Consider the following 23,427-nt stretch of genomic DNA (forward strand, 5'->3'; position numbering starts at 1 on the left):
AGACACTCAAACATTGAAGTATGCAGCTAGCGTGAAAAGCTAACTTGCCGATGGTCATTTTAACGATATGCTCAGATGGACTGAAATGCATCATGCCAGTCAGTCACAGAAGATCGAAATGATTTTGTGGAGAGACCAAAACTTCAAAAGGTAGGAGTTGGACACCACCTCTTTTGCTTTTTGCACGCAACCCCAAAATGTGGCTGTTTTTAGGCCATCAGTGCCACAGGCAATGGTTTAATCCACAGGTGTGTTCCACTGTGGTCCAAGTTGCCAACAGGTCCTTTGACAAAGGCCATTGTGGCTCGGAGAACAATGGCGGCGGATAATCCCTCTGCAGCGTTGACAGCTCGGCCCTTCCAGCTAGCTCATTGGTGGACGGATGACAGGGACGGGAAAACCCAGATGGGCTATTCGCCCCAGAGCGCGGAGCCGATTCCTTTGTCAGAGTGTCTTTGTCGATGCATGAAGTCAGAGCAAACCACTTTCAGGCAGAAATACGGAGGGCTGGCTTTTTTCCAATCAATAATTTTAGGATCAAAATAGTGGGAGCCAGGTGGCACTGTAAGTCACAACTTAATTGGATATCTGAGCCAATCCGGAGCCAGAAGCTTAAAAAAAAACAGCAACAACACAATTAAAACAAACAAACAAACAAAGAAGAGCTGTGAAAAAGTTTTGCCGGTATTGCTGTAGTCCGAAATTCCGGGATAGGGTGAGTCAGGAGGAAGTAATCCGTACCCGCCTCACTCAGTCCTGATTGAAATGCCACAGGATTTTCTCATTTGCGCTACTGAGTGACCGCATATTGGATAACAAACATTTCCAAAAGTGACTTTGGAAACCTGCGTTGATATTTTCTCAAAATGTCAACAGGTTCAGTTGAGGTTCAGTCAAGGAGAAACACTCCCCCCTGCTGGACATTATTAATAATTATTTTTGATCATTCGTGAATCATTTACATTCCTCATATTGATTTTAAGATGTCCGAATGCTCAGAATTTCATCTTTCCAATAGTAAATATCCAATCTCTGTAGTCCTCCATAAAAGCTGATTGATTATATTTGTGTTAATTCAAAAAACATTTTTGCTTTTACTTTGGAAAACAATGATCAACATTTTTGTCTATTTTTTTGACATGTTACGGACCAAACCAGCAACTGAATCAACATTAATTTGTTTGAGCATTTTATGCACATTTCACCCCTAAACCAAGTTTAAATATTTTTTCGCTTTATTGGATTGATTCTATTTTTTATTGTCAGACATTGTACTTTTTCTTATTTTGTATTTTACATAAGTTGTATTCTATTTTTATGGATTTTTTTAAAATGACACAACATAAAATAAAATTAATTTAAAAAGCGCGTTCACACAAATTCCCTATAACGCCACAAATGTTTTTTTTTTTATTTCGCGCAATTAACGCAGATCAAAATACCGGCGTTTTGTTCACATTACTTCCGCATTCACGTCCAGTCACATGATCCATTAGGCCAATCATCGCTTGCATTTTCATTTCTGTGGCCAATTGGTGCCTAAAACGGAAACGAGCGTTTTCCATCCAATTTTTACCGAACATGTCAAACCTGAAGACAAATGGCAGTGTTGTCACATACACGACCTCTTTGTTGGTTTTAATGTAATAACGTCACTTTTCTTCTCTGGAGTTACAATCCATATTAAATCCAAAATGTGACAAATTATAGAAGGCTCCAAATGGCTAAACCGGCAAGCAAGTTTTGGAAGTGGTGAGTACACAAACATTCATTTGAATGAAAGTCGTTAGTGTGCTCGCTCGTCAGACACATAAAACCCCCCCACAAAATTTGTGACTACAACCCTTTTCAATCATAAAACACTAAGTGCTTGACACGAATTAAAATCTCGCCACTTGTTCCTAAGAAACGACAAATCAATACCTCGCCATTCGTGGGGCATGTGGACGTGAAATTTCCGCCCACGATAAATAAAACAATCCAAAAAAATGAAACGATATTGGAAAAATTTGGGATAACCCTCCACGAAAAACGGGGGTTGCCCCCCACCACACACAAAAAAAAAAAAAAACCTCCATCAAAATATTACATTGTGAACGCGAATAGATTTTGAAACAAAATGTCATTTGCGATTTAAATCACAGTTGACAATTCTGATCGATTAACATCCCCATTGAACTTCTCTTCAATGTTATTTTAATTTCATTTCATGTTTTCGAACTCAATAGTTCATTTTTTATGATAGATTTTATCTTTTTTATTTGATTTGATCTTTTTTTCATTTGCATATTTTTGAATACATATCACCAGTCGTAGAAATATTTTCATTTGTCATAATAAAAACAATAATCAGCTTGAAAAACAATACAATTATGCCTTTTTCTTCTTTTACCGTTAATTTGGTCGACACTTCTTCCAATGACTGACCGGACACATGCTTAATTTTTTTTTCTAAGCTTGCACTTCTGTTTTTTTCCCCACTAGATGTCAGTGCTGTAGCACCTGACGTCTCAATGCACTTATGAAATAAAAAGCCATGAGAGGAGGTCCACTCCATCCGTCCCTATCATCACCTTGTTATGCTGATGGATGACACCACTTTAAGTGTACATCGGAGCCGTTTGCTCGCCGGCTCTTCATGTTTGTGCCAGTGTGAGAAAGGAAGCTCATTAAAAGTCTCTCGAGAGTCGCCTCGCATCGCTCCCGCTTGTGGGAATCTCACCGACAGCTGCGAGTTTAACTCCCACCCGATGAAAACCCTTCCCCTTGTTTGTTGGCGCCACCAAATGTGCTCCAAATCTCACCAAACTTCAACCAATTGAGCATGGAAAGGATGTCTCAGCGACAGTGGAATGATAACCATAGAACAAGGACTTGGCATTTGTTGTGAAAGGGAACCCCTGGGAGCAAAAAAAAAAAACAAAACGTTTTATTCAAAATAAGCCTCAAATCTTGCGAGTTTTAGGCTCTCTGAGCATAGGAGGGGCCGGCGTACTGTCTTTTGTCTGTGATGTCACCACGAAACGCTCAGGCAGGGGCCATACTGTGTTCAAGCTGTTGCGTCGCAAAGTCTCGTGGTGGTCTTGGAATGAGAGTCCTCGTCCTCCGAGTGTCCCGACATCCCAAATGGCCAGGTCTGGTGGGACAAATACGTAACTGTTTAAATACGTCATGTATATGCGCGTCTTGGCCACCTGGAGGCAGACAGATAGCTACTGGAGGCTTAGCTCCTCTCGGCTTCTCAGTACAGCACTAATATTCGTCGTTCTTCACAGATGATAAAGAATATAGGCCTGTGGGCATTCTTACATGGTGTTATCCCATCGTTTGTGCTCCAGTATCTTTAGCTTAAAGCCATACAACACTACCCTACAGATGCTACATGTTTTAAAATGAAAAGTTGAAGTGATGTTAGTTCTAATCTGATTCAGGATTTATGTTTACACCACACTTATTTGGCAGGATTTTGAATTTTAGTGAACGCTTAAAAACACCGCAAGTTCCTTTGCCTTTTTGTTTGGCCTCACCTAAGACTGAAACATTTCTGTGTAATAAATCTAACATTGTTTATTGTAAAGCAGATTAATTTATTGCTTGTGTTTGTTGAATAATTCATGTGAAGCGGTCCTTGAAAAAAATAATCGCACATTAAATCAAAATACAGACGAGGGGAAAGAAAAACGGTGTTAGATTATTTTTTAAAGTTATCCTTATAATGTACAATAAATACAATTATAGTACGATCATGTAATGAATTTCATTCAAAACGGCGCAATAAGAAATGAGTCGATTTTGAAGCGTGCCATGAAAAGGAATTTAAAAAAAAAAAAAGTATCACACCAGACTGGCGGTCTTCACGTAAGCGTCATCCAGGGAGTGGTCCTGGAGCAGTCGCCTGAGGTGCGAGATGTAGCTGGAGGCCAGCCGCAGGGTGTCCAACTTGGACAGCTTGGTATCGGGGGGTACCCAGGGCAGGGTGGTCTTCAGCCTGGAGAAGGCTTTGCTCAGCACCCTCATCCTGGCCCTTTCGCGAGCGTTGGCTGCGTCCCTGTGTGACTCTTTCCCTCCGTGCTCCGGTCTTCGGTCCTCCTCGTCCCAGCTGGCCGACATGACCGCTTGCAAGTCCTCGGGGTGTGCGCTTACGACGTCCAGGGGAAACTAACTGGTTGGGGTGGGAAAGCACAAACAAGCCAGTGGCTGGGCGACGGCTGTCATTTAAGAAAGCTGACATCTGGGCACTTTCTCCTCCCACCACTCAACAGCCACGCTCAGCCTCGACTTAAGCAGACTCTGCTACATTCTGCCAAGTGAAGCAACGCTACGGGGCCACGCTAATCGATTAGCAAAAGGCAACTATTGTGGTAATCGATTAATCATTTCTTTCGTTTTTTTAAAAGTAAAATGGTTGGAATTTGTGCCTATCGACAATTAATATTCTGTAAGTGTATTTCAAACAATCACACAGCTTTTTGCCTTTATGTCCACTTAGTTTAAAGCGAACAAATGATCCAAAATCGACATGCTAACGGTTAGCATCAAGAGCGGTGGTTTTCAAAGCAACAGATTTTTGAACGCAGTGGAGTGACATATGGTGTCTCTTCTTCGTCTGTCAGTGTGACTCTATTTTACTGCCATCCGGTGGCCAAGACGGGCGCAGCAGAAGGGGCAGCACAACGAATTGGATTGTAGCATTCGTTCCTCATATGCAAATGTTTTGATACTTTGCATTCTGTTTACTTACGTTATTCTTAGTCTATGTTTTTATAAAGTATGTTATTATATAGTGTTATTTTTCCTTTAAAAAAAAAAACGAAAATGTTTTTTGGGGGGAACAGATAAATGGCATATTCCATTAATTTGAATGGGAAAAGATTAGTATCCTAAGGTGCCCCTGTACAACCTTTACAAGTTGCTTTTTCATCCCCCCTCACCTTTTTTCAGTGTGCCCCCCGCACCCCCCACCAAACCCAAGAAGAAAAAAAAAACGTTTTTTTTCGGTGACAGAAATGTCTTGAAGACCTTATCAAAAGCGTCTAATCCTGCGGGAGGTTTCACAGAGAGATCGTGTTTCCGAACACGGAGCAGCTGTTTGCCGTTCCCATGACATCTGGCGCGTTGGCATGAACCGGGGCTAACATTGCTGTTTTGCATTCTTTACTGAACGACTACTTGTTGCTTTTTTGGAGGAATTTTTGTGGACGACCGGAGAAAGTCAAGGGGTTGGCACCCAATGTGTCAAAACGGCTCTCAACCTGCAAGTTGGGTCCGAGGAAAAACGATTTTTGGCAAGACTGAAGGAAATGAACTGAAGACACAATCGGAATGCAATGTGTCCATTTGGAATTCTAGTTCGCAGGTGATGTGAATGACAGTATTTAAAATATTTTTGGAGCCATTTTTTTTTTTCACAAATGTAATATCGAACAACCCCTCCAACCCCACAAAATGAATGAATTGTTTAAATCAAACATTTAGATAATTATAATCACAATAGTAATATATAATAGTATTTTCCCTCATTTACCCATAAACCCCTGTCACAGGTTGAACAAATAATTAATCCACATTAAATGTGGAAAAAAAAATCATAAATAAATGGATTGTTTATGTCAAAAAATAGGAAAATTAGTTTCGGCAATACAAGCCCCTTTATTCACTCGATACTAGAACGCGACCACATTTTCCAAATATTTAGTGTTTTTATAATCAGTACAAACGACAGTGCACACGCAGGCGTCAAGCTGTTTAATGCCACTCCCAGCTGAAGTTTAATCATGACACAAAGAGAATGAATTATACGGCAGGAACGTGGGATTTGCTCAATGCGAACAAAACAAAATGCAAAATACCATCGACACGCTAACGGTTAGCATGATTAGTCATGGTTTTCAAACGCAACGGCTATTTGAACACAAATGGCGAAGCAGCAGACAATACCACAATACACACAGGCATAGATTCTTTATCCTCTACAAAAATTAATGAACATTAAGCATCTTACCGAGTCACAAGAGGAGTACTATTCCTCTCTGTTTGCGTCTGGATGCCTGTATTATACTACATTGAAATATGATGCTGTGATTTGCTCTGTGTGCCTTTATTTTGAGATTTGCATATTTTTGAGGCGGGTGTGCCTGGAAAGAAAAGGTTACAGTTATTCACAGGTTGACGTGGCTCATCTTGAAATGTTTACAGGCTAAAAATGTATTCTGACATTTTCAAAATTTTTATGAGGAGAGTGTTTTCCAACTCTGTTGGGTGGTGTTTGTTTAATTTGCAGGTTTGTGTGACTGAATAAGATTCTTTTATGCACTGTGAACATTTTTATTTTGACATTTATTGCGGTCGTGTGTCAACTATTTTTGGAAGCTGTGGGGTTTTACTGCATTTGCCTATGCGGAAATGCACGGCAAGAACCAGGCGAACAGTTTTTACAATGGTTTTAAAAGTGTGAGGTGCACCTTTAAAAGGACGATTGAAAACCTGCGAACAAACTTCAGCTGTAGGTTCAACGCAACGGATTGATTTTTAGATTCTTCCTTCATGTCGTCTATCTCATTTGGGCCTGGACTCGATAGCCTTCATGAGCGGCACCCAGCGGGAAACGCCGGTGGCGGTGCGCTTGGGCGGGCACACCCGCTTCCAGGCGGCACCCCGAACGTTGACGGGACCGTCGTACTCGTCCGCCTCGGAGGTAATGTCCATCTTCTGGATGATGAGCTTGAGGAGGTTGTGCTGCTTCTCCAGCATGCCAGACATCTCTTTCAGCCTGGATAGAACATTGAGAGCTTGAACTATTTCGGAGGGTGATGCCGACTTGGTGTATCAGATTTTAAAATCCCAGCGTGTCATTTCTCAAACAGGTATCATACTACCAATTTTTTATTATTAACGCACTTCCAGGATTTTGCAATGGAGACTTACTGGAGTGGTGTCATGACCACGTTTTCCACTAAGAGCCACTAATGCATCAAAAAACTGCCGGCTTTGGCTTTTACATGCAATCGCAGCCTAATGACGCATCGGAAAAGGTTCGTGCGGCGACAACGTTTAGTGTGTGGTTTTGCGTTACCTGCACTTTTGTTTTTTGAGCTCGCCCTCCAGCACGGAGCATCTTTGCGACGCCACCTGCGTTCGCTTCCACTCATCGTTGGCCGGCCCGCTGCCTCCGAATAAATACATTATGAAGTGCTGAAGTTGAGAACGTGGAAATCAGCGGGATAAATATCCAAAATGCTTCATATTCATATTTATAGAGTGCGTTGTTTACCTTGGAGCACTTGCGGTTCGGGTAGATGATGACTGAGGGTTTGTCTGCTCGCTTGATGAACCAGTAGGGCAGCTTGTCTTCCAGGGCGGTGTGAAGATCGATCTGGTTTGGCGTAAGATGCTCGTTTTCAGTAGCGCAACAGCAGATATAAAATGCGACAAGTCTTCTGTGGACTCTGTTGCTAGCATGACGCGCGTTTTGGTAGCTTGCGGCTCAGTGGTAGCGATGCGTCTTTTCAATATAGGTTAAGCCATTTGTCAACCTGTTTATTGTCCTATAAAATCGTACCTAAGGAACATGTATTGATAGGATGAGTAGCACAATGTCAAATTAAAATGCGACAAATCTCTGGAATCTTGTTTGGAGCGAGTGTGATTGAACAATCTGGTTTGCTACTAGCATGATGTGTGGTTGCTAGCTTATGTCTAAGTGGTAACTATACCCCCAAAGTAGATTATGCCGTTAGACGGCCTGTTACCTGCCCTTTGGAGTGGTACCTCATTTGTAAGGAACATCTATTCACAAGAATGATGAGCAAAATGTCAAAGTAAAATGTGGATAATCTTCTATGGACTCTTGTTTGTGATTTCGGCCTGATACGTGTTTAGTCACAACGCTTCTTACAAAGATGGTTGAAATTGGGAAGCCTGTTTGTGACCATTTTTAGATGATTCAAGAAATGTCAGGAACATGCATTTGTGGGAAGAGCAGCACAAAAGAAGCCAAATCTTCTATGGACTTGTTGCTTTCCGAACAAACAAACCTGCATGGCTATTCTTTTCATGGCGGCATTTCTTTGCACTTCTGCGATATCTCCCACCGCTAAGCCAATCTACAAGACAGAAAACGACGCGTGAGCCCTGTGTTTCCTTTGGGCGGCGTTGGGGGCGGGGTGGGGTGGGGTATGTTGTACAGCTTACCAGCAAGTTCACGAGGACGATGGGAATCATGAGAACAAAGGTGAAAAAAGTCAAGTACGTCAATCCGCTGAACGGAAGCTCGTTGTTCAGATACGCATCCAGGAAGTTGTTCTGGTAATTGAGTTCGCCCACCATCATGACAAACGTTTGCATCATGGACAGCGGCAGGTTCTGAAACTCTTGCTGAAGTCGATAAAGGAAGAGAATGTCAAAACAATACATGGCCCGATAAGCAGTTGACTCATCATTGGGTTATTTTTGCCCCATGTGTGTGTGTTTTTTTTTTTTTTAAAGCACGATATGAGGGTAAAAAGGAGTGGTCAAGAGTGAACATTACTTGTACCTGGTCAAGCAGCAGGGCGTGGAAGGCCAAGGCAAAGGCCAACAGGAGAAAGAAGAAGAGCATTACGGTGCGATAGAACGTCCTGCAGATCTCGCCCAACATCACCACGTAGATGCCAATGCCCTCGAACCTGCGGGGCGACCGATTACAGTCAAGTACCAGGCAGACGGTGTCTCCCCCCCCCGAAGAATTTGTGCACCTCTGGAGATACAGGAGGAACGCGATCCAGGAGTTGAGGATGGCCAAGGCGCCCGCTTGCCAGTACCACGAGCCAGATGCGTTGAGCATCAGCGGGATGACGAACAGAAGCGAGCAGACGGCCGAGGACCAGTCGGCTTGGTTGGAGTAATCCTTTAAGTAGTTCCAACGCTGAGACGCAGCAACACGAGTTAGACAAAAAAAACATGGGGCCATTTTATATCATTTCACCAGTCAGGGGCAAGGCACAAAACCAAAGATCACATTTTGCAGTGTTGTTGTTGTTGCTGTTGTTGTTTTTTTTTTTTTTTTTTAAATGAAGCTTTGGTTTTGTGTGTGTTAATTAGGGCCCGATTGATGTGGATTATTTTTTCATGCTGATTCTGATATTACAATAAAATTGCAATAACTGATTAATGGAAATTTTGAGTCCATAAACACTTACGACAATAAAAATGTGAATATTTGACTGTCAACGTTGATATTTGGCAGAATAACATTCCGATAACTGATTAATCAACCACGTAAAAAAAATACAGGATATAAAATAATAAATTATTTTTTGTTCCCATAACACCCACAGTATTGCCAGTATTTAATTGTACAAAAGAGAGAAGGAAAAAAAATGCCTATTTCACTGTAATTTTTGTATTGAATTTTAATATATATATATATATATATATATACACATAAAATTTATTTATTTATTTTTTTGCAAGGGGGGGTGCCCATCTTATTTTGTTCAGTGGACCCCCGCATACTTGCAGTTCGGGACTCACAGATTCAATCAATTCGATGAAAAAAATTTATAATCCTTTTATTTTCTTTCTTTGGGCATCAATTAATTTTTTTTTGTAGTCATGTATGAAAACTTTTATTTTATTTTTTTTTTGCTTGGCCTCATGTGGTTGCAGTGTAGTTTGCGTTTTTGTTCATGTTTAGACCCTCAAAAATAGCTAATTTCTATCGAAACAGCAGTCGCTGCTCAGCCTTATTAAACAAAACTGTAAGATTCTATTCACCGAGTTTATTGATTGATTTTCTTTTTACCTGTTGCATCATCTGTAGCACTTCCTTCAATATGGAGTAGACATTCATGATGAGGACCGTCACCATACAGAAGGACAGGAACACACTTTGCTGCTCAACGCAAAGACAAAAAAAAATAATAATAAATAACCGTGATGATTTTGACAATCTTAATCATACCGCAGATCACACGTTGCGCTCGGCTAACCGTTTCGTCAACCGAAACATGACAAAAAAATGCGTCTGGTGAACGGTATTCACCGCTATTTGAGTATCATTTCATCAAAAAAATGTGTTTCTTTTGTTTCAGTGACGCCACGCCACGTTATTCACGGCGCTTGGGGAGCAGCCGGCGACTCGATCGTACCTCCACAAAGGACACGGGCACCATGGTGATCTTGCGCTCGCCCTCTGTGATGTTTGTGGTGGGCCTCAAAGTCACAATGAGGTGAGTCAGCGGCAGCAGGCCCACCAGGTACATTAACATGTTGAGAATATGCGCCGTGCTTCCGTACGCCACCCTGCGCGATTTTGGCACAAAAATTTGCTCGCAAGAAAAAAATGCCCAAATGTCGGACGACGGGGCACTCACCACTTCATGGAAAGGTACTTTTTGCAGACGGGGTGGTTGAGAAGCCCCAGGCGGTTGTACGTCACCATCGCCTGGGTGGAATAAGAGCATCCCGAAATATCAGCACAATGGCGAAGTTAGAAATTACCGTACTGGCCCGAACATAAGACGGTGTTTTTTGCGTTGCAATAAGACTGAAAAAGTGGGGGTCGTCTTATATTTGGGGTCTAGACATTATACCCATTCATGACGCTAGATGGCGCCAGATATCATTGAAGCGAATGCTGAACTTCACTCCCCAAGTGAACCCCTGCCACGAAGAATAAAAATAAAAATAGCGGTAGCACGAAGAAGAAAAATAAAAAATTGCGGTTAAAAAGGAAAAGAGAAGAAAATAATAAAAGAGATAACAGAAAATGGAGAAACGTAGTGACAATCTGGAGAAAAGTGGGTCGAAGATCGGCCAGTTTAACCGGTAGCTGAGGAGAAGTTATGATGTAATTTACATTTCAAAAACCAGAAGCCATTCATTTACGGATGTGATTGCACTTTAGATTTGAATGAGGCAAAATAACATGCTTTTTCTCACAAATATATTGTTACAATCATTTGTTTCAGATGTACTGTAATTATTTTCTGTATAAAAATTAATTTGGTGTTCAAAAAGTCTTTTTTCAAACTTGAGTCTTGAAAAAGAGGGGGTCGTCTTATAATCAGGGCCGTCTTATATTCGGGCCAATACGGTAGTAGTCCGAGTCAAAACATATTTTTCCTCTTACTTACATTGAGCGCGGCGAGCGGCTGTACCCGGTTGGACTTGTCCCCTTTCTTCTGCATTTCGAGCGGCGCCTGCAGCCACTTGAAGTCGTATTCAATCTGTGGAAAGCGGACGTCAGATTGGTCGCACCTTGAGGTGGGATTGACATTGTCGTTGGATTTACGTGAAAGTCGGGGCAGTTGTGATCATCCTCCGACTCCCTCACGCTGCGGTCCAACAGGTGCTACGAAGCAGGAATCAATGTGACATTTCGGAATGGTGAGGAGTGACGCGCGAGAAGACAAACCTTGTAGGTCTCGGGCAAGTATTCAATCATGTCCGTGATGGGGCAACGCTGGGTTCCACCGACCCTAAACGTAGTCAGCGCCTCCTCACATCTGCGGGGACAAACATATGAAGGACATAACGACATCTATTTGGCATTCGAGCCGTGGCCGATTTCACACAATCACGCAAATTTCACAGTTTTTGGCGCAAAAATGGATGACAATCTTGTGTCAAGGTGAAATGAGTTTTTGGTAGATGTGGCTCAATATTTCTTTGCCATTCGGCTCACTTTTTCAACCAATAATTCGAAGAGGGAGTGGTCTCCTTTCTGATCAGAAGTATCGGTGCAGTGAAACTCCTCTACAACGAAACCGACATGGGCGAAAATACCCCCTAGTGTGAAAAAATGTTCATGCATGAAAGCCATTCCCACCTTTCTGCTCCCCCTATGACGAAAAGTCCCCCTGTTCCGTTATACGAAATCTTTTTCTCTGCTCTTCCCTCGCAACGAGATTCACTACAACGAAAACAAGCCTTCCACAAAAGTCTAATCCAACCTCAGCATGCCACAGCGACCTCTGCTGCTTCGTTCGGAAACGGCAACAGCAACCAACACACTGGTTTACACATGCGCAGTAGTCCGGGAAGTATTTGTTCTTGTTAGTTTCAGACGCAGCTCGAACGTTACATTGCTAAAATAAAATTTACTACAGTGAAAAGCCCCCTGTTGTGAAAAATGTCTTGCTGCAAACACGATTTCATTGTAGAGGAGTTTCACTGTACATATTTTTCTTCGCCGTTCAAACAGCCACAGTATTTTTTTGCCAACCAATAAGTTGCATGTACCTCTCACTGTCAATGACGGCATTGACCACAGCCTGCTTCCCGTTCTGCAGCGCTTCGTGGAGGAACGACGTGTCGCTCTTGTTCAACAAAAACTCTGCCCCCCGGTTCACCATGAGCATGGCGGCCGCCACGTGGCCCATCCTCGCCGCCATGTGGAGGGCGGTGTTCTGCGAACGTCGCATGAGGGTATGTCGTCTTTTTACTATCGTCAACTTTTGAAATTTGATGGAGTGTTGGAATCAATCGTACCCCGTCTTCATCTGTTTTATCCAGCAGTTTCATATTGGCGGATAATATAATGTCCATAGTTTGCGTGTAGCCCTCTGAGGCCGCATGGTGCAGACATGTCCAGCCCTTGTAATCACTACACACAAACAAACATATTATAAGACTCACAGGGTGGTCATAAGAGTTTACGCTGGCGGGGTAGAAAAAAAAAAAAAAACGCATAACACAGCTCATCTGTTGCACCAAAGTCAGCATCTGAAGCTCAGCACTACAAAGTCGATTTTTGAAGGGCGCATTGACGTGTACCTGTGAAAAAGAGCCCCTTTGCGCAACAGCAGCTCCACCACCTGCGTGTGTCCACCTCGGGACGCCAAGTGAAGCGGCGTCTGGCCTTGCTCGTCGCCTTCGTTGAGTAAGCGCGAGTCGGTGATGGTCTCCAGCAGTCGGTGACAAGTGTTGATACGGCCGTACCTACAGTGGGGGGGACAAAGCAATAGTGACACCTAGAGGGCACAAAAGTCACAGAATTCATATTCGGGTCCTTCAAATTTGTTTTTGTTCAGGGTCACTTTTCAGGCAGGACCATCATTTTATTATTGTTATTATTTATTTATTTATTTTAAATTGTGTTTTAGTTCTAGGTTTGTTAGTTTTTTGTCATCTATTTTTCAAAGCTTCATTTTAGTTTATTTTTTAGCATTAGTTTTAGTTTTTAATAATAGAGTGTTTGTTGAGTGCAAGATAAGAACACGTATATTGTGTAATAAATTAAACTAACATTTTCTGTCCAGATGTAAAGCAATACAGAATTTTTTTAATCAACCCCAAAAGAAGAAAGAAAAAAATAATTGACAATGATGAAAACAAAGGACATTTTTCCCACAATTATAGTTCGTTTTATAAATGTAAGGTTTAGTTTATTTTTCTTTTTTTTTTTTTTTTTTTTTTTTAGCATTTAGGTTTGTATTTTATTTCAACAACAAAACCTTTTCTCAATTCTAAATTTAGTTTACACTTTTTGCTTATCGGAGGAAAAAAATGTGTGCCCTGAAATGCCACAAAGATTAAAAAGTTATTTTTGAACAGTCAAAATGTTTGACTAAAATTTATATTTATAGAGAAAAAAAAGTCCAAATTTGAGCCAATCGAATAACCATCACAACAATGCAAATTTTATTATGCTCATATTCAAATATTCATTTTGTTGGACTGTAACATTGTAAATATTACAAATAAAATGGAGTCCAACAATGTGGGTCAAAACAACTCCCCAAAAAAATGGGGTGTTTTGTGGGTTATTCAACCCATAATTGGTATTTCTTTTCCCCCGTTTCTTTAGAGTGCAAACCACGGCTCGTAGACCCCTGGTGGTCCGTTGCTCACGGTTTGAGAACCCTGTTTTCAAATCGTTATCATCATCTTCATGCTTTATGACATCATAGCCCTTCATTTGCCCCGTAGCACAAAAGGAATGAGTACATGACCACTCATTTCACACCTACCGGAAAAAAAAAAAAAATCGCATATGCCTCACTAATGGGATTCTATTCCAGGCCCTTGGGTCCGTGCATAATGGAGATGTCACGTCCAATTAATCATCAAAAAAGCTTTTTGCCCCCCAAAAAATAAAATAAATAAGAAACTGGATGTTGAGGTAACGGTGAAACACACTGACATTGTTCTTTTGTCCCCATATCCCGTTAGTCCAATTAGGGAAATGAAACAGTTGGCTTCAGTCTCAGGTCTCGGAAGAGTCATATTTTAGCCATTATGCTCCTGCAGCGTCTTTTTTTTTTTTTTTTAAATTTTTCAACAGCATATCGAGTTGAAGAAGTAAAACCGTAATGTTGACTGTGCATTGTTAAGAATGAACCATGACAACAAAGTTTGCGGCAAAGTGAAGCCTGTTGTGTATAGTGACTCGATCCTACACCTTTACTCGCTGACTATTCGCAATTTTATTCATGTGGAGACTAAGGTCAACAAACAAACTGAACACTGCGGAGTGTAATCGTGCTCCTCACACCAACTCACATGGATTTGGCTCGTAATGCTTGGCACCTAATAGACTGTCTTTGTACTTGCATACAAGGCTCAGGATAACAAGTTTATTCAAAAGGAGACTTCGGGCTCTTGCAGAAAAGTGTTGGGTAACGTTGGGAACAAACACATACAGGGCTATATATATATATATATATATATATATATATATATATAAAATCAGGTTACTTGCCCAAATGGGCCTTTGCCGCCAAGAAGAGACTGTGGCGTTTTACAGTACAGTGTGAACATTTTGTTATAGTGCTTGCATCCAAAGCCCAGAAGACAAATGGCACCAGTCGATGCAGAGAACTGAGAAAATGGGCAACAAAGAGGGGACTGTGGAGTAAAATAGTACAGATCAGATCTAAGACCTTCACCCTGACCCTTATGCCACTTAGGGTATATGCCCTCGGTCTCCTCTCCAGACCATGGGCAGCATGAAAATGGGCTAAAGCAGCAAATAGGAGATTGCGGAGACATCATTTGTTCATCCCTGCCCTTAGTTTTTGCAAGGATACAAGCAAAAACAAGGCACTGAAGCAAAGAGGACACTATGGAGTTTGTGCAGATGTGACATCTTGTTTTTGGGCTTGCATGCAAGTTTCAGAAGTTTATTCACAAGGAGACCAAGGGCCAATGCAGCAAAGTGGAGACCACAGAATAAAATCGCGCAGCATTCAGAACAAAGACCCTGAACTAAATCTTATTCCTCTATATGGTAATGGCTTCTCACTGCCCATAGTCTCAAGAGGAAAACAGGCCGCTGCAGCCAAGAGGAGACTGTGGAACATAACCCTGAAACGAACAGCTGCACTTTTTTTTTCCCCGTGCCCTCAGGGCTACCGAAGTCACTCACTGAGCGGCAAAGTGTAGGGCGGACTTCTTGTCCTTGGACTTGCACGCAAGGCCCAGCTGGCCCGAGAGTCCCAGCATGTTGCGCACCGAGTCGTGGATGCCCAGCCGGCAGGCGTAGTGCAGTGGCGTGCATCCCTCGTTGTCCTCGCAGCTCAGCAACGCCTTCACGCTGTTGCGCTGAAAGAGCCGGAGAAAGAAACATCACATGAAGACCGATCTATAAGGCAGCTGGGACGCATCGTGTGCGCCGAAGCGCTCATGCGGCTAATTGCTAGGCTATAGCTTACGTAACATGCATCTTATGTGAAGTTAAAGGCAGATGACAAAAGCAATAGCGGACGATGGTAAACGGGAAGATCGCACGTGATGTCAAGTGGACATCCGAAATATAGGAATTAAGCATTGACTAAGCCACGCCCCCAAAAACGGACAGGCCAATCAGAGGGCAGAGTTTATTTTTTAAATATTAAGACACATATTTCTACTCCGGATAATTGTAAGTAAACATTAATCATGACAGGTTTGAATGATAAGTTGTTTTATTTCTTGAGCTTTTCGTTCTTTATTTATTTTTTTTTAACATTTGTTTTCTCTTTTCAAAAGATGCTTAAAACTCATTAAGTACCAGCCAATTCTAGACCAAGTCTGAAAAGGCGTTTAAAAACGTCTTTGGGAGTGAATGAGTTAATTAAATGATTAGAATTGCATTAAGTCAGAAATTTAATTAAAAAAAAAAAAAAGTAATGATTATCCAGGTACATTGGAACGACATTTTTGAAATGTAATGATTTTATTTTGTGTACTTAACTTTGCTTTTTGACTCATTCGAATAGCAAATATAGAGCCAGCCAGCTCCACGGCGACAAACATTTACCTGCAGCTCATCTTCTGGTAAATTCTTCAGCCCCTTGGGTTGCAAGATGGCCAGATGAAGGAAGTTGCAGCCAAACCTGTCCGTTAGATTGACATTGGCCTCTAAAAAAACAAAAATTGTCGGAATAATGATGAGAAACACAAATTATGGCCAACATGGATGCGCGTGGCGTTACCACCTTTGGACAGGAGCAGCGCCACAGTCCTCCACGCGCCGCAACTGGTCGCCAGTAGCAAAGGCGAGTTGCCCTTACAGTCCACGGAGTTGACATCCGCACCCTGGGTGGAGTGTGTGTGTTGTCAAAAGCTCAAAATGCATTAAAAATATAAATATTCTGTTCTGTTTCACTCATGTCGGTGGTCAAACGCCACCGGTTGATGTTCTGTCAGGGTGCACGTGAGGGGGGGGAGTGGGTCAATACTTTATCTGCCCATGACTAACAGCATGCATGAAATCCACTCGCCAAACTGCATCGTGGCCATAAACATTTCCCGGTGTGGGCGAGTCATTTTTAATTAAGATAAACAGTGCGGACGCGTCTATTCCCCGTCGCGGTGTAAATAATCACTTGACTAGAGGTCAACTTGAAAGCCGTTTCTTCTGGCAACGGCATACGGCGACAGATGCTCAACAAGTAATTGCAAGCTACCCGTCTCTGAGCGAACAAGCGCGCTTGGATATTTGCTCAAAGGTCACAACGCCGCCACGTGTACCATATCCTTACGATATATTGAAGAATTCACATGATTAGGGATGGTCTTGTGTATATGCTGCGTGGAGATGTTTACCAAAGAGATGAGGTACTCGGCTAAGTTGACGTGGTCAAATATGGTAGCCCTGGAAAAAAAAAAAAAGAAGAAGAGAAACAGGTATTGTTAGCCTAGCTCAGGGGTCGGCAACCCAAAATGTTAAAAGAGCCATATAGGACAAAAAAAAAAAAAAAATGTCTGGAGCCGCAAAAAAATAAAAGCCTTCTATAAAACTTACAATGAAGGAAACACTTGTACATGTACGTAGGAGACTGGACTGTCTCAGAATTGTTTGTTATTCATTACTTTGTTGTGTGTTCACAAAGGACCCCATAGAATTTATTTTGTGATTTCCTCGCTTGTTTTTTTTTTTTGTTTTGGTGCATTATTTTCGTTTTTCTTAGTGTCAGTGATGTGATCATTAATTTCCGTTTTTCGGAGGCTGTCTTTGAACGCCTCTCAAGTCGAACGAGAAGAGAGAAGGCACGGAGTCGGACGCAAACGTGTCTGTGTTTGTCGAGACTGTTAGAAGCATAAATAAAGTGTACGTTTTAAAAAAACCAACACCACAGCACTCCTTTTTCGGAGCTGCAACATGTATCTATATCTATTTGAGCTATATTAGCCTACTATAAAAAATCTTTTTCCATTTTCAAACATTTTTTTATAAAGCTCCGGGGAGCCACTAGATGTCGCTAAAGAGCCGCAATGCGGCTCTGGAGCCGCGTGTTGCCGACCCCCGGGCTAGCTCAATAGATTAGATGGCAAGTTTAAGTGTCAAAGTATGGATGTAGTCATTTGACAGGCAGGTGTGGCGTGATTAAATTGTTCTCGTAGTTGGTGGTGACATCATCAGGACACTTAAGGAACATGTATAAAGAAATCGAGACATCTGTCAAAAAAGAGACATTCATCCACCAAACCAGCAACGATTCGTAAGTTTGGGGGCGCTCGTCGTCAAGCTGCCACGATGTACCCCCAGCCCCCCCCCCTCCCCTTGAGCCCATTCATTCATCCATCCATTCATGTGGCCACGGCGTGGTGGTGCGGCGAGAGCCCACTTGTGCAGCGGCGTCTGACAAGCTCCGTCCTTGAGGTTAATGATGTCCTCCACTCGGCCATGAGCGCACAGCATCATTTTGACCACCTCGATGGCACCCTGGGTACACGCCAAGTGCAGCGGCGTCGACCTGTCGTGCTGCGCGCCAAACAAACATAAACACGCGTCAATTTAAACCGCCGCATGTAATGAGCCTTCTCGAGATTACATATTCTCCACACGCTGACATATTGAGTTTGACAGAGCAGCACAAACACGCAGGACTTGGTACACACACACTCATACGCGTGTTTGGTGCACTAAGCAAAGCGTCGTCCAGGACTCGCTGGCTGAACAGTGAGATGTGTAACACAAGCCTTTAATGAGATAACCAGGATTGGCAGGAAGAGGCTGCTGATTGCACCACGGTGTAAGTGGAGGTCGTTTGCTAGAATTTACACGGCAACGGTCTCTCTCGCTTTGGACACCAGCCCACTTGCAAAGAACACCAGGAGCAAATGGGCGCCATGATAATGCCGCGCTACTTATAATGACTGAATTGTAGTGACGTTTGGGCGGATTCTGACCTCGGGGATTTCACATTGGATGGCGAGTTGTCCAACTTTTGCTCCGCCCACACGTAATGATGAAAACTATAATCCTTGGTGGTTTATCATCTTTCATCTGTCTTAAATGTGTGGTTTAAATTAGTGATGAAGCAACAACAACAACAAAAAAAATCTTTGGGAAATGGTAAAGTTGAACTGACAATGAGTACTTCAAACCAAACTCGCAAATTTTCTTTTCAAGCATGGCTTTTTGTGACTTTTTTGGTGGGTCTTTTCATGATAAATTCACCGAATAAAAATGTCATGCTGTCAAGGAAAACTGGCTATGAGGGCTGAATTTAATTTTTGGGAGCCCTGGTTATGGCCGAAACGATCCTAAAATTTGGATTCAAATCAAAATGGTAGACTTCCCGTGTCTTTTGGTTTGGGTTCCAGTGATTTATTTATTTATTTTTGGTAGTATTGCTCATACACACCTACCGAATTTCATGTTGCTGAGAGAAACTAGATCCAGGGTCACTGACTGAGGCATAATTTGAATTATTTTTTATTTTTTTTACTTTGACTTTTTACTTTGAGTGTTGCTTCCAACCAAAATGGAAGATTTCATCTATTAAGGCACTTCTACTCATTATAGACATGCCTACCAAATTTCAGCCGAAAATCTTTGACGAGCTGAATATCTGAACCAATTCCAGGAAGCTCTATCAAACAGATACCTGTTTCTGGTCAATTTTGGCTCCCTTGTCGATGCAAAATCGAATGGTCTCCACGTTGCCGCCCCGCACAGCCAGATGCAGAGGGGAGCTATTGGATTTGTCGAGATAGTTAATGTGGTTTTCACCCAAGTAGCCCAGCTCCTCTCCTGTTGGTGGATAATTCAATCACATGCAGTATAATTAGGACACACTGACAAAAATCTGGATGGATGGAGATTTTACATCTAGCTAGCTAGCTAGCTAGATAGATAGATAGCTAATATAGCTAGCTAGATAGATAGCTATATTACCCTGCCAAAAAATGTTAACCGACTGACTACCATTACAATATTTTTCCACTCTTGATGTTTGATGCCGCCCCCCAAATTTTGCCAATCAAACATCAATTTTGTCATGCTCACCAAAATTTTGTGACTTACACAACTTTTGCACCCCTATCAAAAAATAAATCAATTAAAAAATCCAACCCCCCCAAAGAAAGTGACCCGAAAGATGAAAACTACAATTTTTTTTTAAATAATTGTTGCCCCACAAAAAAAAAAAAAAACTTATCCCTAAATTATGACAATACTCACAAATTTATTCAATTTATATTTTACCCAGAGTATGTGTAATATTTTTAAACATGTATTTAAAGAGTGTATTGAATATATTTGTATACTCGTACTCAATGCGTCATCTTACCGGCCTTTAGGATGAATTCCAAGGCCCTTTTTGCACCCGCGAAGGCAGCTGCATGCACCGCAAAGTGTCCCAACTTGTTTTGCTGGCACAGGCGTGCTCCGTGCTTGAGCTTTTCAAAGACACACACACACACACACACACACACACACACACACACACACATTTTTTAGCTACCCTCCAAATTGTTGTGAACCCATTATATACATTTTTCCCCCTTTCTTGAAATGTGCCTCCCATTTTGGTACCCCCCCCCCCAAAAAAAAATTGTCGTACTTACCAACAAGTTGAGAGCTTCGCAGTTATTGAGCGAGCAGGCCATCATGACTGGGGTGTTGCCAAGGTCTCCAGGCTGGTCGTAGTCCACCGTGCCGTAGGAGAGCAGCAGCTGCCAAGGACAAACGCTCGGCTTCATTTCAGTAGTCAACGGTGCGATTGGCGCGTGATTGACTGGCGACCCGTCCAAGGTGTCGCTCGCCCCAATGTCGTCCTCGATTGACTTGCGCCGACGCGAGTTTACGGCGTGTGAACGCCAAGGCCGAGGCCAAACTTTTCATCGGGAGTGGGGAAAGCAACACTCGGCTTTGAACTTTGTTGGCAGCAGTTTCATTTGTCAACACAAAATTGCGTGGACGTGTCACACGTAACGCGCGGGAAAAAAATCTCAATCGCCTATGCCCAGAATTGAGCAGGAACTGTGCCGTTTTGGTTTGAATCGGCCATTTTGGGGGCAAATACAATGGAAAAAGGGTATCAAGGACTCATGCTGGCAACTGTACAGCACATTGGCCATTTTGATTTGAACCAGCCAATTTTGGGCGAAATCCAACACTCGTATTTTGACAAAGTCAAAGAATTGGGACTCACCTCCACCAATCTGTTGTGTCCCAGGCTGATGGCCAAGTGCAGGGGCGACAGCAGCGCCGCATTGAGGACGTTGGGGTTTGCCCGCAGGTCCAGCAGAACCCTGCAGCTGTCTGCCTGGTTCTTCTCCACGGCCCAGTGGAGGGGCACATCGCCACGCTCATCGCAGCCGTTCAGCGCTTGGAGGAAGGACGGAGATGTACGAACGAGATTGCAGGCAACAACTTCCGCCGACGGATCAGGCGCTCATCGGCAGCCCTACCCTGCGGGCCCAGGACGCCGGTGATGAATTGGATGAGGGTGACGTGCCCCCCCGCGGCGGCGTGATGAACGGGGTCGGCGCCGTATTCATCTTTCTCACTTAGGACCTCAGGGCTCTTCCTTACCAGGCTCTCCAGCAGAGCCTGGTCACCCTTCTCGGCCAACTCGACCACGGAGAACAAAGGTAAACGTTTTACTTTTGATGCTTTGCCACCGTTTACGTTCTCCATGTTGTGACCACAATGTCAAGCACACCTCGAATATATTTAGATGTGCCAGGGCTGGATCCTCATCTTCTAACACATACGTATAACAACTGGTCTGCCTGGCCACCTCCCTGCCGAAGTTCATGCCTTGCACGTTTGTGTATCGCCATACACAAACGTCACCACACACACACACACACACACACACACACACACACACAGAAACAGGAAAACAAATCAGGATCTCCATTTGGACTTGCGAGGGGGCAGATAAGGCCTTAAGCTGAGCCTTGAGGGGAAATTGGCCCAAATGACATCGTCCTTACCCTCGGAAGGACGCTCCGATCCAGTTCTCGCTCTCGAGGTCGATGTGGAGAAAAGCAATTATGTTCGCCGCAGCCGAAGGGGGGCGGGGCCTGGGTTTCGTTCGGCAAGCGGGAGCGAGGGCGTATGTCCTTGAGTGATCCTGCGGGGTGAGATTTATTGTTTTAAGTGTGAAGGGACCAAAAATAAGTTATCAATTCTTTTTTTTAAATTTTTTTTTAAATTAATCGGCCAATTAATTACTTATTAAAATGTTCCCTATTGCTCACCCTCCACCCCCCAAAAAGTACACCTCTACTGTCACAATTCGATGCATTGACTGATTACAATTCTATTAAGTATAATTAAAATGAAATGACAACAGCTGAAAAAAAAAACAGATGACGGCCTTAGGAAACAAAAAAAGGAGGTTGCATCTATAAACTCATCATGACTTAATTCCGCAATAAACGCATCATCTTTTTTTTCTGGAAACATTTTTGACATTTTTCTCATTTTAATCCATCATGTTTTTCTCCTCCTTTTCATCATAGCCCGAATTCTTGGCCACTTTGACCAAATTATTAATATTACCATCCTGAACTTATACCGTCTTCCCGGTGTGTGTTTTCCAATACTTTGATTGGCAGTGTGCAGCCAGCCAATGTTTGGAACAAGATACAAAAAAACCCATCTGCTCTTTCCCGTCGGATCGCCATCAATATTTGAATAACGTGTAGTCATTTTATCATCTTCCACTGGAGACCGCAGCGCTCAAAGAGGAAAAAAAAAAAAAAGAAATTGGACAATGGCTGACCGGCTGCATGGCAGGAAACGAATGACTCATGCCTTTTTGTTCTCGATGTTTTCCCTCCTCATCAAATCGGCCTCACTTATGTTTGAACACGTGTGCTCATTAATAGGAGTGCAGCAACACATGTAGACAGACAATGTGACAGGACTCAGTAATACATTGTCAAGGCACCACCGCATGGTCTCTTAAAAAAAAAAAAAAAAACGCTATCTATAGTTTCATTTTAAAAATTAGGAATTTCTTCTCATAAAGATGCGAGCCAATGTAAAAATCCACACAAGCTCACTATATGACTAATTTTTCTTGTGAGCCAACAATTTAGCTCGATTTACCTATTCATGTAAAAACGTATTGATCAAGAGTGTAGTAGTTAATTACATAAACCATTTTAAGAACAGGCTCACTATTTGGCAAACTCCTCACCTGCTGATTTATTTCGAGTTGCTTAAATTATTTTATATCGGATTCATAAACCATTTGATGTGTGCGCACTGTTTGGCAAGATTTTCTCATCGTCAGGCTCCAGTGTTCATTCTTACCAACTTTTAAGTTGGAATCTAATTTCAAAGTACAACTTCTCTCTTTGAATTAAATAAAGAAGACATTCTTACTTGAGGTGTTTTGAAGTGGAGGATGTTTGCCTCCAAAGCGCAGCTGCCGGCGGCGCCTCCTCCTCCTCCTTCTTCTTCTTGTTGCTTCCGACGCTGACAAGATGCCGTCCCCCGCGACCCTTTCATTATGTTGTTCCGAGCCCGCGCGTGGCCATGCCCACTTGGTTAATGAGAGGAAATATGACCCGCTGCAGTACATTATGGCAATAAAACGTGATATGCGCAAGTGCTGGTAAAAGGGAAGGATGTGTGGCGGGCCTAGTGTGGCACAGACTGGAGGGGGGGGGTCCAGACTTGCCATTATTGCCTGTTTACCAAGCCGGGCTTCATTGTTTTTATATTTGAAAAGGCTCGCAGAGGCTGTCTGTGACATTTCTAGAAAGTTAACC

The 23,427-nt window shown here is 42.7% G+C and overlaps 2 protein-coding genes across 2 annotated transcripts; both read right to left on the reverse strand.

Moving 5' to 3' along the window:
• Positions 1 to 2,368: 2,368 nt before the first annotated feature.
• On the reverse strand, positions 2,369 to 4,219 carry msc (musculin (activated B-cell factor-1)). The gene is made up of 2 exons (XM_019866254.1): positions 3,841 to 4,219; positions 2,369 to 3,136 (listed from the first exon to the last, which is right to left on the reverse strand). The coding sequence occupies exons 1-2, from the start codon at positions 4,108 to 4,110 to the stop codon at positions 3,050 to 3,052; spliced, it is 357 nt and encodes a 118-aa protein (XP_019721813.1). The 5' UTR covers positions 4,111 to 4,219; the 3' UTR covers positions 2,369 to 3,049.
• Positions 4,220 to 5,704: 1,485 nt separating this feature from the next.
• On the reverse strand, positions 5,705 to 23,190 carry trpa1b (transient receptor potential cation channel, subfamily A, member 1b). The gene is made up of 29 exons (XM_019866252.1): positions 23,039 to 23,190; positions 21,637 to 21,776; positions 21,360 to 21,457; positions 21,106 to 21,268; positions 20,847 to 21,022; positions 20,260 to 20,367; positions 19,983 to 20,091; positions 19,299 to 19,444; positions 18,033 to 18,169; positions 17,011 to 17,059; positions 16,401 to 16,500; positions 16,223 to 16,323; positions 15,350 to 15,525; positions 12,757 to 12,921; positions 12,472 to 12,586; positions 12,223 to 12,389; positions 11,396 to 11,486; positions 11,273 to 11,332; positions 11,115 to 11,207; positions 10,353 to 10,423; positions 10,128 to 10,281; positions 9,782 to 9,871; positions 8,733 to 8,902; positions 8,534 to 8,663; positions 8,191 to 8,373; positions 8,034 to 8,102; positions 7,271 to 7,372; positions 7,073 to 7,191; positions 5,705 to 6,769 (listed from the first exon to the last, which is right to left on the reverse strand). Exons 3-29 carry the CDS (start codon positions 21,453 to 21,455, stop codon positions 6,556 to 6,558), a joined length of 3,354 nt encoding a protein of 1,117 aa, XP_019721811.1. The 5' UTR covers positions 21,456 to 21,457; positions 21,637 to 21,776; positions 23,039 to 23,190; the 3' UTR covers positions 5,705 to 6,555.
• Between the last annotated feature and the right edge of the window lie 237 nt (positions 23,191 to 23,427).

The sequence above is a fragment of the Hippocampus comes genome, unplaced genomic scaffold, assembly GCF_001891065.2.
Source record: "Hippocampus comes isolate QL1 unplaced genomic scaffold, H_comes_QL1_v1.1 scaffold3, whole genome shotgun sequence".
NCBI lineage: Eukaryota > Metazoa > Chordata > Actinopteri > Syngnathiformes > Syngnathidae > Hippocampus > Hippocampus comes.

Coding starts and splice junctions, on each gene's coding strand:
- trpa1b (XM_019866252.1), bottom strand. CDS start 21,455: ATGAACTTCGGCAGGGAGGTGGCCAGGCAGACCAGTTGTTATACGTAT. Junction 20,092..20,259: donor GCGAAGCTCTCAACTTGTTG/GTAAGTACGACA, acceptor GTCTTTGAAAAG/CTCAAGCACGGAGCACGCCT. Junction 7,373..8,033: donor TGAAAAGAATAGCCATGCAG/GTTTGTTTGTTC, acceptor ACGCCAAACCAG/ATCGATCTTCACACCGCCCT.
- msc (XM_019866254.1), bottom strand. CDS start 4,110: ATGTCGGCCAGCTGGGACGAGGAGGACCGAAGACCGGAGCACGGAGGG. Junction 3,137..3,840: donor ACGTGAAGACCGCCAGTCTG/GTGTGATACTTT, acceptor TTGTCCCACCAG/ACCTGGCCATTTGGGATGTC.